Raw genomic sequence first — 14,418 nt, forward strand, 5'->3', positions numbered from 1 at the left:
GTGTTGTAGTGTTGTATGGCCCAGGTGTCCTGAGACTGGGGAGGTCAAGTTCGTCTTGAGAGGGTCGATGGATGGGTTCACTCGGAGTTAGAAGCTGTTTATTGATTTCATCATAGAATTTACAGTGCAGAAGGAGGCCATTCGGCCCATCGAGTCTGCACCAGCTGTTGGAAAGAGCACCCTACCCAAGGTCAACACCTCCATGCTATCCCCATAACCCAGTAACCCCATCCAACACTAAGGGCAATTTTGGACACTAAGGGCAATTTATCATGACCAATCCACCTGACCTGCACATCTTTGGACTGTGGGAGGAAACCGGAGCACCCGGAGGAAACCCACGCACACACGGGGAGGATGTGCAGACTCCGCACAGACAGTGACCCAAGCCGGAATCGATCCTAGGAACCTGGAGCTGTGAAGCAATTGTGCTAACCACTATGCTACCGTGCTGCCCAATTTCTTTAAGCAGGTTTGAGGGGCCAATGGGGGAGGGGGGGGGGGTTGGGAAGGGTAACAAGGGTTAAATTGGGGAAGGTGGGATGTGAGAAGGGGCGGTATTAGGGGAGCAGGGGTGGGGGGGGGCGTGCATGTTGTTCTTCTGCTTTTCTTTGTCTTTGTTTATATGAAAATGCCTTGAATAAAACTTTTTTTTTGAAAAAAACTACTGTAAGTGTGGTGGAGGCAGGCACACCACTACCCCAGTGAATTACTTTCATTGTAGGCAAGATTTGAAGACTGGAAAAACATTGGGCCTTCCTCCAAAAAGCAAGAACCTTCACTTCTTCTTCAACTTTGCAGGTAAAAATACAAGGTCACATAAATAACATTTTCGCTGATATTCTATAATAAGTTAACATACTGCGTGAAATATTTGATCTACAATGGCAATCTGCACATTTCCTTCAAACAGGATAAATACAGGGGAATGACATCCAGGTATCTTGTTCACAAGGGGTTAAATAGACCTTTTCCCAATAGAAAAGAAGTATAGGTGCTAAATTTGGCAACAGGAAAAACATGGGCAGTGGTACATATGTGGTACATTTCTTTCATAAGAAATTGGGGTGTTAAACCTTACACATTCCTTTGTATTCTAGCATTCCCCCTCAAAAAATAGCATTGTTAAAACATCCTACTGAAACTTGTGTGTCATTCCTGCATTCAGAATTCTTGCTGCAAAATAAAAACAAATTACTTGGATCATGGTGACTTGCCAACATTATTAACACTGGTCTCTTCCTGATCTTAGAGAGTTGCTACTCCATCAGGGCCGAGCAACCAGGGACGACATAGGCTTGACGTCTGACTCTGGCTCTTTTGTACCCCGATAATTCAATTTCTGCTTATTTTATGTTCTCTGAAACCATATTGCAGCAGGGATCATGTCTGTATTTTGTACTGACCTCAAAAGATTATTAATGATAATGCCATTGTCCACTGTCCACATCGGTAACAGAACAGCTCTCAGCACTCATCAGAATTTAATCTTTTTCAATGGTTTTGTAAAACAAAAGATCATGGTGTGCACTCCAGGACAATTAACTTCATGTTTCAATTATCTGATAGATATCGGACGGGATGCTCTCAGCCCACGCCGGGTTCTAGGATCGCCGGGCCAGGCACGTATCGCGTGACGACGCGGTCTGCCGCTCTACGTGGCCTCCCCTGGCGATTCTCTGCCCGGGATGGGCTGAGTGGCTGCCCAAAAAAGCCCGAGTCCCGCTGGCGGCGTTCACATCTGTTCTTACCTGGCGGGACCTCGGCATCCATCTGTCGGGAGCGGCCTGGTGGGGGGCCTGACCCTGGGGTGGGGGCTCCACCATGGCCTGGCCCGTGATCAGGGCCTACTGATCGGCGGGCCGGCCTCTCGTGGTGGGGGGCTCTTTTGCTCCGCGCCAGCCCCTGTAGCCCTACGCCATGTTGCGTTGGGGCTGGCGCGGAGATGGGAACTACCGCGCATGCCGTGTGCGTGGTAGTCACAGTGCGCAGGCGCAGACCCGCAGCAACCATCTGACCCCGGTATCGGCTGCTGGAGTGGCGTGGGTCGCTCCAGTGGTGTGCTGGCCTACTGTAGGGCAGAGGATCTCCACACATAGCGGTCCGATGACAGCATCGTTAAACTCTCCAGTTTTTACGACGGTGTCAACCCTCTGCCTTCAGATGGGAGAATCCCACCCATCATCTGGAACAAGGAAATCTGCATGTGCTAAACTCGTGACTTTTTTAAAAAACCAATAGTAATATTGTGGAGGCCCGTACTTGTCAGTACTGTAGTGGGAGACGTACCTGAGAAAGCTTCATTTGCATATTAGCAAAAACATGAAGAAAACCAACCACAGCATCCCAGAGCCTGCTGTGGGCTAGACTCTGCTGGTTGCCAATGCAAGGGCCCTAAACACACAAAATCAGATGGATATATTTCAGAATAGGATGCCGATGACAGACATTAAAGCAATTTTAAATGTATTAATTCATCATTCATTTCATTACACAGTGGTGAACTTTGGAGACTATGGGCGTGATTTTTCAGGCCGATTCGCCATCATGACCACTAAATCTTGTGAGAGGGTCACAACAGGGTTTGTGCTGGCAAGATCTCAGTTGGAGATCTCCTACCCCTCCCCCACGCACTGCCCCCTCGGCGGTGACATGATCAGGGTGATCTTCCATTGCCTTGGTTAGTGGGAGGGAGTTCAGTTTTCTCGCTGATCAGAGCGCCATCTTTAAAGGGCGCCCCGATCTCTGTGTATCAGGGCCTGCTGGATCTATGAGGCCCTGCCAGAGTGATGGCACCAAACATACCCTTGATTTTTTTTCTGACAAAATGTCGTAAAATCTGGTCAGAAACCGGACTGTGTTTCTGGGGAGAAACCCGTTGTTTTTAGTCAGAATTTGACACCTTGTCACTTTCTTTTGGAAAGTCCTGCTACATAAGGTAAAAATCCACATTTTGAAAATCAGTCCCCTTTCAACGCCCCAGACCGACACGGCGGGAATCGACGGGGGAGAATCGTGAAGCCGGCGTTGGGGCGTGATTCTTGCGTATCCCCAGGGATTCTCCGATCCGCCGGGGGGTTCGAGAATCCTGGCCAGCAGTCCTGCCTCCCTGCAGTACTGGTAGTGGCCAGCGTGCCTAGTGGCACTGCCGGTGGGAAAGCTGATGGCCTCCGATTTGGTTAACCTGGGAAGCGTCGGCCATGGCGCCCCGTTAAATTCAGCCGATAGAATTGATCTAAGTCTATTGTTTTTACAGGATACATGTTAGGAAGCTGTAGTGGTACCTGAATATACTCAGTCAGTGAGTTGAAGATTTGCTTGGCTACAGCTAATGCTTTTGAGAAGTTGCGCTGGCCTTGTCCATCCATGACATCTTTTCCTGAGTAATACCAATAGAAATCGCTGATTGACTCCTGGAATGTAACCCGGAATGATTGACATTATTGCTTCATATAGATTATAAATGAATATAAGGCATGTATGCATCCACTTAATTTGGATTAAAATGAGAGGTATTTTGTCCATTACTGTGTCTCTCAGTTTTACTGGCAGCTCATGGACCCTAAAATGTTTCACTCTTTTGTCAAGCATCAACAATGTAGGTTGGTAGCTCCTAAATATCTAACTTTGCAATTCCAAACATGGAACAGTCATAAGAATGGGTGCAAATGTATCCATTTCTGCGACCAGTCTAAGGAGTAGGAAAACATTTGAACAGAACGAAAACATCCTAATCATGCAGCCAATTTCAGACTGTGGTTCTGCACAATGAACTAAAGAACATTGCAAAATGCTTTAAATTGAATTTTCTTTTCTGCCAGACATTAATCTTGAATAGTTATTAGCACGTCGTGATACTTATGTCCACCATATTATTTTGTGTTAGTGGAGTTTACTGTAAATATGGTGATGGAAACCTCTCTATGACCAGTTAGAAAGGTGTCTGTTCACTCGTTGGCCTGAATCCTCTGATCAGGATCAGAAACCCCTATTTCTAACAGTGACCAGACAAAAGAATATCTACTTCCTCCGATTCTTCTGGGAAATCTTTTGACGGAGAATCCAGAGAACTCACTGAGCACAGGACACGTCAGAAACATCAGTGAAGGGAATCCGTTCAGAAACCATACCCCCTGTTTACAGTTCCAGCTTCTGTATTCTAAAACTAAAGTTTAAAATGTCCCAAAGCTTCTTTGAAAATTTACAGAGTGAAGGTAAGAGGGAAAGAGGGTAGAGTGGGTAAGGTGTGTAAGGTAAGGTGGTACAGCAGAAGGTGGTAGGGTGTTGAGGTGGGGTCATGTCAAGTTGGTGGGCAGTCAGGGAAGAATCAGGTGATGAGGTGAGTCAGGTTCGGTCAACAGGGGAGTCGGAGGATCATGGCGGAGTCAGATGTGGGGGGCTAGTCACATCAGGTCGGGGTAGGGGGAGAAAGAGGTTTGGCTGGAGTGATTGGCGAGTCAGTTGTCTAGTTACCCAGGTAATAATAAAAAAAATTGCTTATTGTCACAAGTAGGCTTCAAATGAAGTTACTGTGAAAAGCCCCTAGTCGCCACATTCCGGCGCCTGTTCGGGGAGGCTGGTACGGGAATAGACTTGGTTTTAATTTGTCTAACAATTCCTGGGTAATTGTCCAGGTAATGGAAGTGTCCAAAGTCTCCGACAGGAACTCAGAGTTGCAGACTTTTCCAGATGGTCCCGGGAAGCAGGGGACTTGCCTTTCTGAAATTCAAACTTCGCGGACAATTCCCATAGAATGACTGCACTGGGACATACAAGGGTTCACGTAGTGTATCTTGGGGGGGGGGGGGGGGGGGGGCGGTGGGTTTGCATCTAGTCTTCAACTGTCTGGCGATTGGAAGATCTTGGCTATTGCCTAAACTTTTTCAGAGTCAACTTGTCAACCAATTGGCTTTTTTTTCTCAAGCAGCATAAATTATTGCTCGCTTTGAAATTTGGCATTCTTGCATCTGTTGGATGAGTGGAACTTTAAAAGCTTTGACAGGAGTCTCTTTCATCCATAATACTCAAATTAACCATTTTGTTCTGAATTTCACGCAACTTCATTGCATATTGTGGGATTACCTGAAGGCGCAAAAGATAGTCAACAGTGCTGATAATGATATTCACTGTTGTTGTGTTCCCTGTTTGCGTTCTCAGATAATTCTGGAAATCTACAATTTAAAAGAAAAATCTTTAAAACATCAGGGAATACATAATTGTGCTGTGAAATATGGTATAGAAAGTAGGAGAGTTTGTGTCCAGAATCACTTTTGAAGTAAAGCATGATCGTCATTAAGGATTAATTTACACAAGGGGCTCATGGCCTTCATTTGAATACCAGAAATATATGCACAAATAAAATGAATGGAAATACATCTGGATTGAGATATTCCTAACCTAATATGACAACATTATTTTAATACTAATTGTCTATTTCCATTGTGTCTTTTTTGTGCGGCATTTTGCAGGTTAAGATCAGAATGCTTTACAACTAAATTCAGTTTGAGACTTGCACATTTCAATTATCCCTGTGTATTTGTTCTCCAAGATTGAATAAGACCAATTGGCTTTTAAGTGTTATTGACAATGCTATTTGGGTTGATCTCACCAGCAACACTTCCTGATAATTGATTGCTTTGTTCTGGAAATTACCAGTGGATTTGCAGACACTCCAGGGAATAGTCTTTCATTTCTTTATGTTTTTAATTCTATGTGAGATTGGTAGTTTTGTTTGGCTTTCCAAGATTGATTTCCTGAGTTCCTAGTTGAGCTTCAAAAGGTAATGGAAAATATATCTTGGGCAACCTTCAGCAGTTAAGGTCATTGAGACAGAAGACTCAAAATTAATGGGAGTACTTTCAACTCCCCAAAATGAGTGGGCTAGCAAACATATCAACCCCACCATCTCATAAATCAAATAATAAACTCTTTAAAAAATATATAAATTTGGTATAAAAATGAGTCAAATACATAAACTAGTACAGATTAGCATTTGGTTTATAAATCTCATTATTTCATCTTAGATCAGAAACATTTTGCAAAAACTATATATCACTGTGTTTGAAAATGCTTTACAGGAACATTAAATAAAATCCTACCTATTATTAGCTGTACAATGTGTCAGAATAGTCAAGAGAGTCAGCTTTGTATATCTGCATGCTAGATTGATGAATGCTTGAGGCAGGTTTCTAGGGGGATATTCAACAATTCTGTAGCCAAATATTGTCGAAAACCAGTCAGAGTGATTATGTGCAATGTCAGTCCTTCTGCACTCCAGTGCAAGCAGTACTGCCCCTGCAAAGGCCTCTGTCCGGTGAACTGACTGCAAAGAAAACCAGAAGTAGGTTTTATCCAACTAAAATAAGTGGCCTTTTTAGAGCCTGCAATTTAAGCATTTTCAGAGACAGTAATATAGTTTTTGCGAAGAGATCTGATTGGAGATTAAATCATGAGGTTTTTAAACCAAATGCTAATTCGTATTGATTTATGTTTTTTGAGAAAAATAATAACTCATGATTTTTACACCAAAATTTTTGATTTCATTTTTAACACTTTGCTCTATGATTTATGAGATGGTGGAGGTAATATCATTTTTTTTTGAGGGGGGTGGAAATTACTCCCATCTATTCTGAATCTTCTACCTTAACTGCTTTTCCTCACCTACCCCTTCAGTGTGTGAAGCCTGTAGAGCCTGAGGTTACTGTGATGGTCACTGAAGCTGCTTGCTGTTTGGATTGCACTTAAATTGTGCCTTCCTCTTTTATGACAATAAACATGAATGTTGCAGATTAGTTGCTGTTTTAATTCTTAGCGTCAGTTATGGTCATAGTATAAATTAATTTTTATGCTTAAATTGTGGAATAATTGTTGCTTTAATCACAGTAGCATTTTGAGAGCTGGGTTACGGGGGTGGGGTGGAGGTGTGGGGTGCTCTTTCCAAGGGCCGGTGCAGACTCAATGGGTCAAATGGCCCCCTTCTGCACTGTAAATTCTATGTTTCTATGATTCATAGTTAACGTCAAAAGTAATACATAGCAACTTTTAGTACAGTGGCGAGTTGTATGCATGCAATGAATAGCACTGTAGTTAACTGTGGATTGATTGCGGTTTTAATCACAGCAGTAATTCATGGCATCCTAATAGGTGCGCGGCAGTGATTCAGGCTCCAGGAACATGGCAGCAAGTAGTTTCAGGCTTAACAGGTTTCAGGCTCCAAGCCTGCCAATGTGTTTCAACAGGTACCACATCTGATTTCCTCTGCAGTTGCCACTCTGATGATGAGGCCCATTGTGGGCATGACTGAGGGGCATGTGCCCACTCAATACCAAACCATCTGTACATCTGCAGAAGGACAGTTAACAATGCCACGTTTTCCAGAACTTTATCGTAAGTGTGACTGAATTTGAATATGCTTTCGCATGGCAAATTTGCCAGATTTAGGGCCAGGGTTTGGTTAGGTTGGGAAGTAATCATTTAAAAAAAAGAGCCCAAACCGCCTCAAAACATGCACTTCTGGTTTTATGGGAGGTGAAATAGATGTCAAACACGCTCAAAGACGGTGAGACTCTTATTTACATATCTGAAGGAGATGAGTGCATCTAAGGTTTTCATCAGAACAGATGAAAGATCATTGACCTGAAACATTAAACCCCTGGGTGCAGACATGATGGGGCCGAATGGTCTCCTTCTGCTCTGTAACAATTCTGTTTTGTTCTGACTTGCTGAATATTTCCAGCCATTTCTGTTTTTATTTCGCACTTTAATATCAAATTAGTACAGTTTTATTAATTGACACTTATTTCCCCTTTGTTAGAATTGGGGAAAGGCATGTTAAAAACTAGATTAAAAACGCAATTCATTGTCACTGAGAGTTATGACATCAGCATAGAAAAAGCACATACGGGAGATGGAAGGTCTGTGCTTCCCACAGACCTTGCTAGGCTCCTGATTGGGTGGAATGGGGGTCTGGGAAATACACAATTGGATGGATCTTTCTTTTGCACTGTTTTTGTAATGGTGGGTTTAGGTCATTTTCAATGGAGGAGGGTCAAGAAGGACATCGACCCAGGCAGGTAGAGATGAATATATAGTAGTGGAAACTGAATGTGCTATGTCTAGTCCTCCCCAAATTATTTTCAGTTGTTCTTTAAAAGTGCTGCTCAGATTATGTATTGCCTTAATTTTTATTTATCCTTGTTACCCGCAACACAACTTTCAAGCATTTATACAGCATTGTTTAAAAAAAAGAGTTCATCAAGCAGATAGTTTTATTGGGCATCTCTTCCAGAGAAAAACTAATCTGTGGAGGAAATAATCTTTATAGACTTAGCCTTGTATTACGATCTTGGACCAAACCCCAACAGAGGCTAGGATACTGGACCGAAAACGCAATATGTTTTTTTATTTTGTAAGACCGTGAGGAAAGGATACCTCGCTCCAGGAGTGATTTCACACAAAGTAGGGATATAGTATATTAAAACAAACTTTATTACTGACACAGTATTAAAATATCTTTAACATCACACAGGATAGTAGCTGACAATTAATGCTGATTAATACAGTGAATACAGTAACCCTTAACTGCTCTCTTTATTCCCACTCAAACAACAAAACAAAAACCCATCTCAGCTCTCAATCCACTGTTAAATACATACAGCACTCAGGAATACCTTCTTTACAGAGATGTCTGTGAGAAAAAGAGATTCCTTGAACTGTTTAAAGAAAAAAATCTGAATCCCTGTGAGAACCATGCAGAAACTCTGGCGATATTTTGTGAGAAGCTGTTTCAGCTGGTTTAGATCACCTTCTAACTACACTCTTCTGAATGCTTGAAATTAAACTGCTCATCTATCTACAGACGTATTTTTAACTGACTTGATATACTTGACTTCTGCTCACATCGCCAACTAAAACTCAACTAACGACTTTTCTGCAAAATGCCTGATGCCTTGGCTCGTCCCAGTAATTACATCATCTTACCAAACTGAAATTTAATAAACTCCTCAGGAATCCCCTTAATCCAAACAACATTCCATTAGCCCAAGCTTTTTACGATGGCCGAATTGCACTCTGGCACCCAAAATCTTTCAATCCAGGATTCTTTAAAGACACTACTAATCCAGGCTTTTAACCCTCACTGCACCAAATACGTATGCTATAATAAATCTGAAATTCTTATATTCATCACACTAGCTTCAGGCGTTTTAATTTTAAACTAGTATCCTTTAATTTTCTACTTCCAGCCAATGTCTAATGACCCTCTTTCAGTGAAAGCATTTACGTTTCACATCGGGCGGGATTTTCCGGTCTCCCAGTCACGTCATTCTCTGCAGCGCGCCGCTCGCTGGTGACGGGAGTCTGTCTTCCCGCTGCTTGTCAATGGGATTTACCACTGAAGCCACTCCACATTGGCAGGGGATGGGTTCCCGGCGGGCAAGGTGAATCGCAATGGCCAGAGAATTTCAGCCATCATTTTACAGACTTGCATCACAAATGAAACGAAGTTCTTTAAAACTGTCTCTATTCCTTGCTGATCAGCTGACTATCTCTGATAAACAAATGTCCTTTTGAAGGTGTAATTTTTAAAAGTGCATGTATTGATCAGGGGGTCAGGTGATGTGAGCATGGGCGCGGTTGCATTTCCACCAGTTCCGGCTCTGCTTATCTTTTAATCTGTCTTTTCACCTTTGTGCACATTTCTTTTTTTGTCTTTTCTTGGTTTACAGTTTATCCTGAGAAGGTTTGATTGGGTTTTCCATCCTTCCACCCTGATGGAGTCGGGGGAGAGAGGGGGAATAGGAGAGGAGTGCTGCTGAACATGATCTCGAGGTGAGGCGGTGGAGAAGGTCCCAGCTGAGTTTGGGAATTGTGTGCCATCATTCGGGAATCTCGAACTGGAGGCCGGGCAAATTAAAATTGATGGAGCACATCGAAGTTAAAAGTTGCGGGGCGGGATTCTCCAACCCCCCGCCGGGTCGGAGAATCGCCGGGGACTGGCGTCAATCCCGCCCCCGCCGTGTCCCGGATTCACCGGCACCAAAGATTCAGCGGGGGCGGGATTCCGCCGGTCAGCGAGCCCCCCCGGCGATTCTCTGGCCCTCGATGGGCCGAAATCCCGCTGCTGTCAACCCTCTCCCGCCGGCGTGGATCAAACCACCTACCTTACCGACGGGAGCAGGTGGGGCGATCTGGCCCCGGGGGTGCCCCCACGGTGGCATGGCCTGCGATCGGGCACGTGGGGGCAATCTTTTCCTTCCGCCTTCGCCATGGTCTTCACCATGGCGGAGGCGGAAGTGACCTCCTCCCGTGCGCATGCGCGGGGATGACATCAGCAGGCGCTGATGCTCCGGCGCATGCGCGGACTTACGCCGGCCGGCGAAGTCCCTTCCGCCCCGACTGGCGTGGCGCCAAACGCAAAACCACTCCGGCGCGGGCCTCAAGGTGAGGGCCTGGCCCCTAAAGGTGCAGCCCGACGCCGGAGTGGCTCATGCCACTCCATCACGCCGGGACCCCCCGCCCCGCCGGGTAGGGGAGAATTCCGGCCATGGTTAGGGTTAGGTGGATTGACCATGCTAAATTGCCCCTTACTGTCCAAAGATGTGGAGGTTAGGTGGGGAAACAGGGTTAGGGCGCTTTTGGTAGGGTTGGTGCAGACTTGATGGGCCGAATGGCTTCCTTCTGCATTGTAGGGATTCTATGGAATTTATTCTATATCTTCTAAGTGTGGGATTGGTACGGCCTTCCAACCACTGGTTCTGTGTTGTCCTGTTCCGGATGTCAGTCATGAGGGGTTGGGGGTCATCCCTCCTGGCTGGAGTCGAGGTTGTTGACTATCTGTGGAAGTAATGGTGTCATAGATATCATTGAATTTACAGTGCAGAAGGAGGCCATTCGGCCCATCGAGTCTGCACCGGCTCTTGGAAAGAGCACCCTACCTATATCTGTTGGACTTTGGAAAGGGATCAACACCAGGAACCTTGGATGACTTATTTTTCTTTCTCGAAGGGTGCCAAGTCCAACTGCAGCAGCTACACAACTAACAAGACTTGAGTCAACTAATTTAGAGTAATCCCAGGGAATTCCTAATCAGTGTGGTTCAGCTACTTGGTTAAGCAGGTTAAGCCATTAGGGGAACCAGCCTTAATCAGGTACATTAAAATCCATTCATCATTCCTTACTAGTCAGCTCGATAAATCTTCTCTCTCATTTGTCACCAAGTCATCATTGGTAAATTTTATAATATGGCAAGATTCAATTCACTGGTTAATACTGTGAAGAGCCAAGGGTCCTAATCAGTAACTCCCAGACAAGGCTATTTCACAGTGGGGGAAAATAGATCATACCACATAGTGTCAAATCTTAGGCCATTATTGTAGTGTTCGATAAACAACCTTGTTGCACAGAAAAATTGGGAATACACAGTTTATTATTCAAACTGAATCAACAGGTATCAAGAAAACTTAATTTTTTGACATCAACTCTGAGGAAAACTTGACACTGCAGCAAGTCCAAAAACCTTTTTTCATCGTTAACGAAAGATAGCATGGAAACTAAATGTGTGCATTTCCTGCTTTCATCTGTCTTACTTGTGTTATGAAGTCAAACAGTGATGTACTTCAGCAGATACCGGAATTAAACTCACCATCGTTATGTCCCTCACACAGCAGTTGCAAAAACCGAAACAAATCCCGAGTAAATTCATCATTCTGCAATACTTTTTCACCTGGGAAGAATAAAAGAAAAATGATAGCCGGATAGTGAAAGAATTCCCAGCACTTGACACACCACTACCAAAATCAATTGTAATCAGTATTCAATTAATCATGAATGTTAACAACTGTACACAACATTCTAAACCAAAATCATTCCACATGACATTATTCTAAGGTTGTGCATTGATTTAAATGACTTTCTTAATTGTACAAAACTTGAATTATGTCAGAACATTTTGTGGTCAGACTAATTTTATGTTTTTACGGGTAAAATTCATATCACAATTGAGTTTCTAGCACATCCTTGCACAAGATTAACTTGTGTTCTATGCAGTAGTTGTTTGATCAACAATAAATACAAATGCAGAGTTAATGCAAATATAGATTTAGAATTTTGATGTTGTTAAAAAAAAACAGAAGTGTTCCACTGTGCATACAAAAGGATTTGAAATTAAAACCAAAGCATTATTTAAAGAACATAATCTTTGTATCAACCTTATATTTAAGTGCATTCTTTATTGACAGACATCAGTCAACTTCCATTCCAAGAATTCTAAATATACAAACATTTTCAAATGTTATCCTAAACACAAGCCACACAATAAGCAGTTTCAATGGACCAGAAAAAAAGCTGTCGTTTTACATCCTGTCACAGAATGATTATGTTCACATTTGAAATATGAACCATGGTTAATATTTTTTTCTAGTCCACATTTTGTCAGTTTTGCCATTCAAAAGTCAAGATCCAAACCATGTATTTACCATGTTCACGAACAATGACTGTGGATCAATGGTTTTAGGGTTCGAGGGAGAGGAGAAAAATGTGAGTAAATGGTTTATTAATTAAACATTTTTTTAAAAAAAGAGGCATTAATCATAAAAAATATGACGAACTTGCAAGACTACAAGTTAAAATCAACAATGAGCACATAATTATTGTGAAATTATGACGGCACAATAAAAGAATGATAATTTCAGGGAAATAATGGGCTAAATTTGAGGCTCCAGGATTGATTCCGGTTCAGGAACCTGGATGTGGCCATGGTGGGACCCTGGAGGAGATTTACAAGGTGGTAGTCAATGAAGAGGCTGTCTCCATGTGTCACGAGAAGGCCAATGGGAACGCCCCAGGCTTTGAGTGGCTAACAGCCAAGTAGGGGACTGTAAAGGCACCTCAAGATGGAGGTGTTCTCTGAAAATTTGTAAATGGATCAGGATATCTTGTGGCTACAGTTGTCAGGCCATTACTTAGGAGGGGCAAATCCTTCCACGGGAAGGCCTGAGGCCATGGCTGTGGCCCATGCAGTTCACTGGATTTATGCTGAGCTGCTGTTGGTTGGGTGGACACAGACGTTCTATCTATGGGCTCCAGCCACATGGTGGGAGGGGGAGCATCCACTGTCTGGAAAATCCAGGTGGCATACAAAGAGTGGCACTTCAATTGGCTTCCAGCCACTGGAGCGTGAACATACCAGCCGACCGGCACGGTGGCCAGTAGCCAGAAATTGTTGGCATGCCCGCCTCCAAATTTGCCTTTGCCTCGAGATGAAAATTCTGCCTAATGCGCTAACAATTGTGAATATTTGTAAGATAAGCTGTCTCATTATTGTTCTGTTGCAAGATAACAGATGCCATTCTTACGTGTTCCATCTTCAGTCACCATTCCCAAACCTTCGGCTTTGTTTTGTCTCTCAAAAGCATTCAAGTCAAGAATACTGGAAGTGTAAGAAGAAATAAAACAAGTAGAAGATTTGCTGCTTGCATCATGGATAGATTGTGAAATCAGGGTATTTGGCTGCTTCTTCCGTAACACATACTTTCTCAACACATTAAAGACCATGGGTGTAGGGGCAGCACGTTGGCAGAGTGGTTAGCACAACTGCCTCACGGCGCCGAGGTCCCAGGTTCGATCCCGGCCGGGTCACTGTGGGTTTCGCCCGCACCACCCAAAGATGTTCAGGTTAGGTGGATTGGACACGCTAAATTGCCCCTTAATTGGAAAAAATGAAATGGGTACTCTAAAATTATATTTAAAAAAGACCATGGGCAGGATTTTCCAGCTGTCCTCGACGGCGGCAGAGAGTGTGAACAAAGGGAGACACCACTGACTCCACCTCCACAAAACATGAGACGGGAGTGAGGAAAATCCTGCCCAACATCTAAAGGAATTTTTCAGAAACATTCTTTCATGGCATATGAGCGTCACCAGTAAAGCCATCATTTGTTGCCCATCCCTAATCCCTAATCATTCTCGAGAGTGTGATACTGAATCAAAAATCAGTTAAGAATAATGTAAAACTTGGAAATGACTGTTACTGGCCTGAACCACTGAGACCCAGTTTAAGGACCAGCTCCAACCATTTTCAGATTTTACTGATATTTCCCACTTGCAGAGGGGGTCTCCACAATTTGCCTAAGATTGCATCTTGGAGAGGATGTTCCAGTTTTGCTGATGGTACAGTAAACCACCAAACGCAAACAATCACCACCTCATGAGGGAGATGGCTGCCAGAGAGGGTTACCATTACTATTAATCCAGACAATATGAGTCCAGACCCCACTAGTTTCAGAATTTAAAAGCGGAAACTAACAAAAAGACATCAGCAAAAGTCATCACAAAATTGTCCGATTGTGGGACTTCTGGTGGCGGCCATGGAGTGAGTGGTCACACACAGGGCAGCTCCGGCTCAAAAATATTGATTGGAGC

The 14,418-nt window shown here is 43.6% G+C and overlaps 1 protein-coding gene across 1 annotated transcript in view; it reads right to left on the reverse strand.

Annotated features, from left to right (window-relative positions):
- ryr3 (ryanodine receptor 3) overlaps positions 1-14,418 on the reverse strand; it is a 500,545-nt gene that overhangs the window by 61,434 nt on the left and 424,693 nt on the right. Inside the window, 6 exon segments of the mRNA XM_038785757.1 lie at positions 2,290-2,394; positions 3,285-3,413; positions 5,083-5,171; positions 11,642-11,722; positions 12,474-12,491; positions 13,353-13,426. Coding sequence (XP_038641685.1) covers positions 2,290-2,394; positions 3,285-3,413; positions 5,083-5,171; positions 11,642-11,722; positions 12,474-12,491; positions 13,353-13,426 — 496 coding nt within the window.

The sequence above is a fragment of the Scyliorhinus canicula genome, chromosome 2, assembly GCF_902713615.1.
Source record: "Scyliorhinus canicula chromosome 2, sScyCan1.1, whole genome shotgun sequence".
Classification (NCBI taxonomy): Eukaryota; Metazoa; Chordata; class Chondrichthyes; order Carcharhiniformes; family Scyliorhinidae; genus Scyliorhinus; species Scyliorhinus canicula.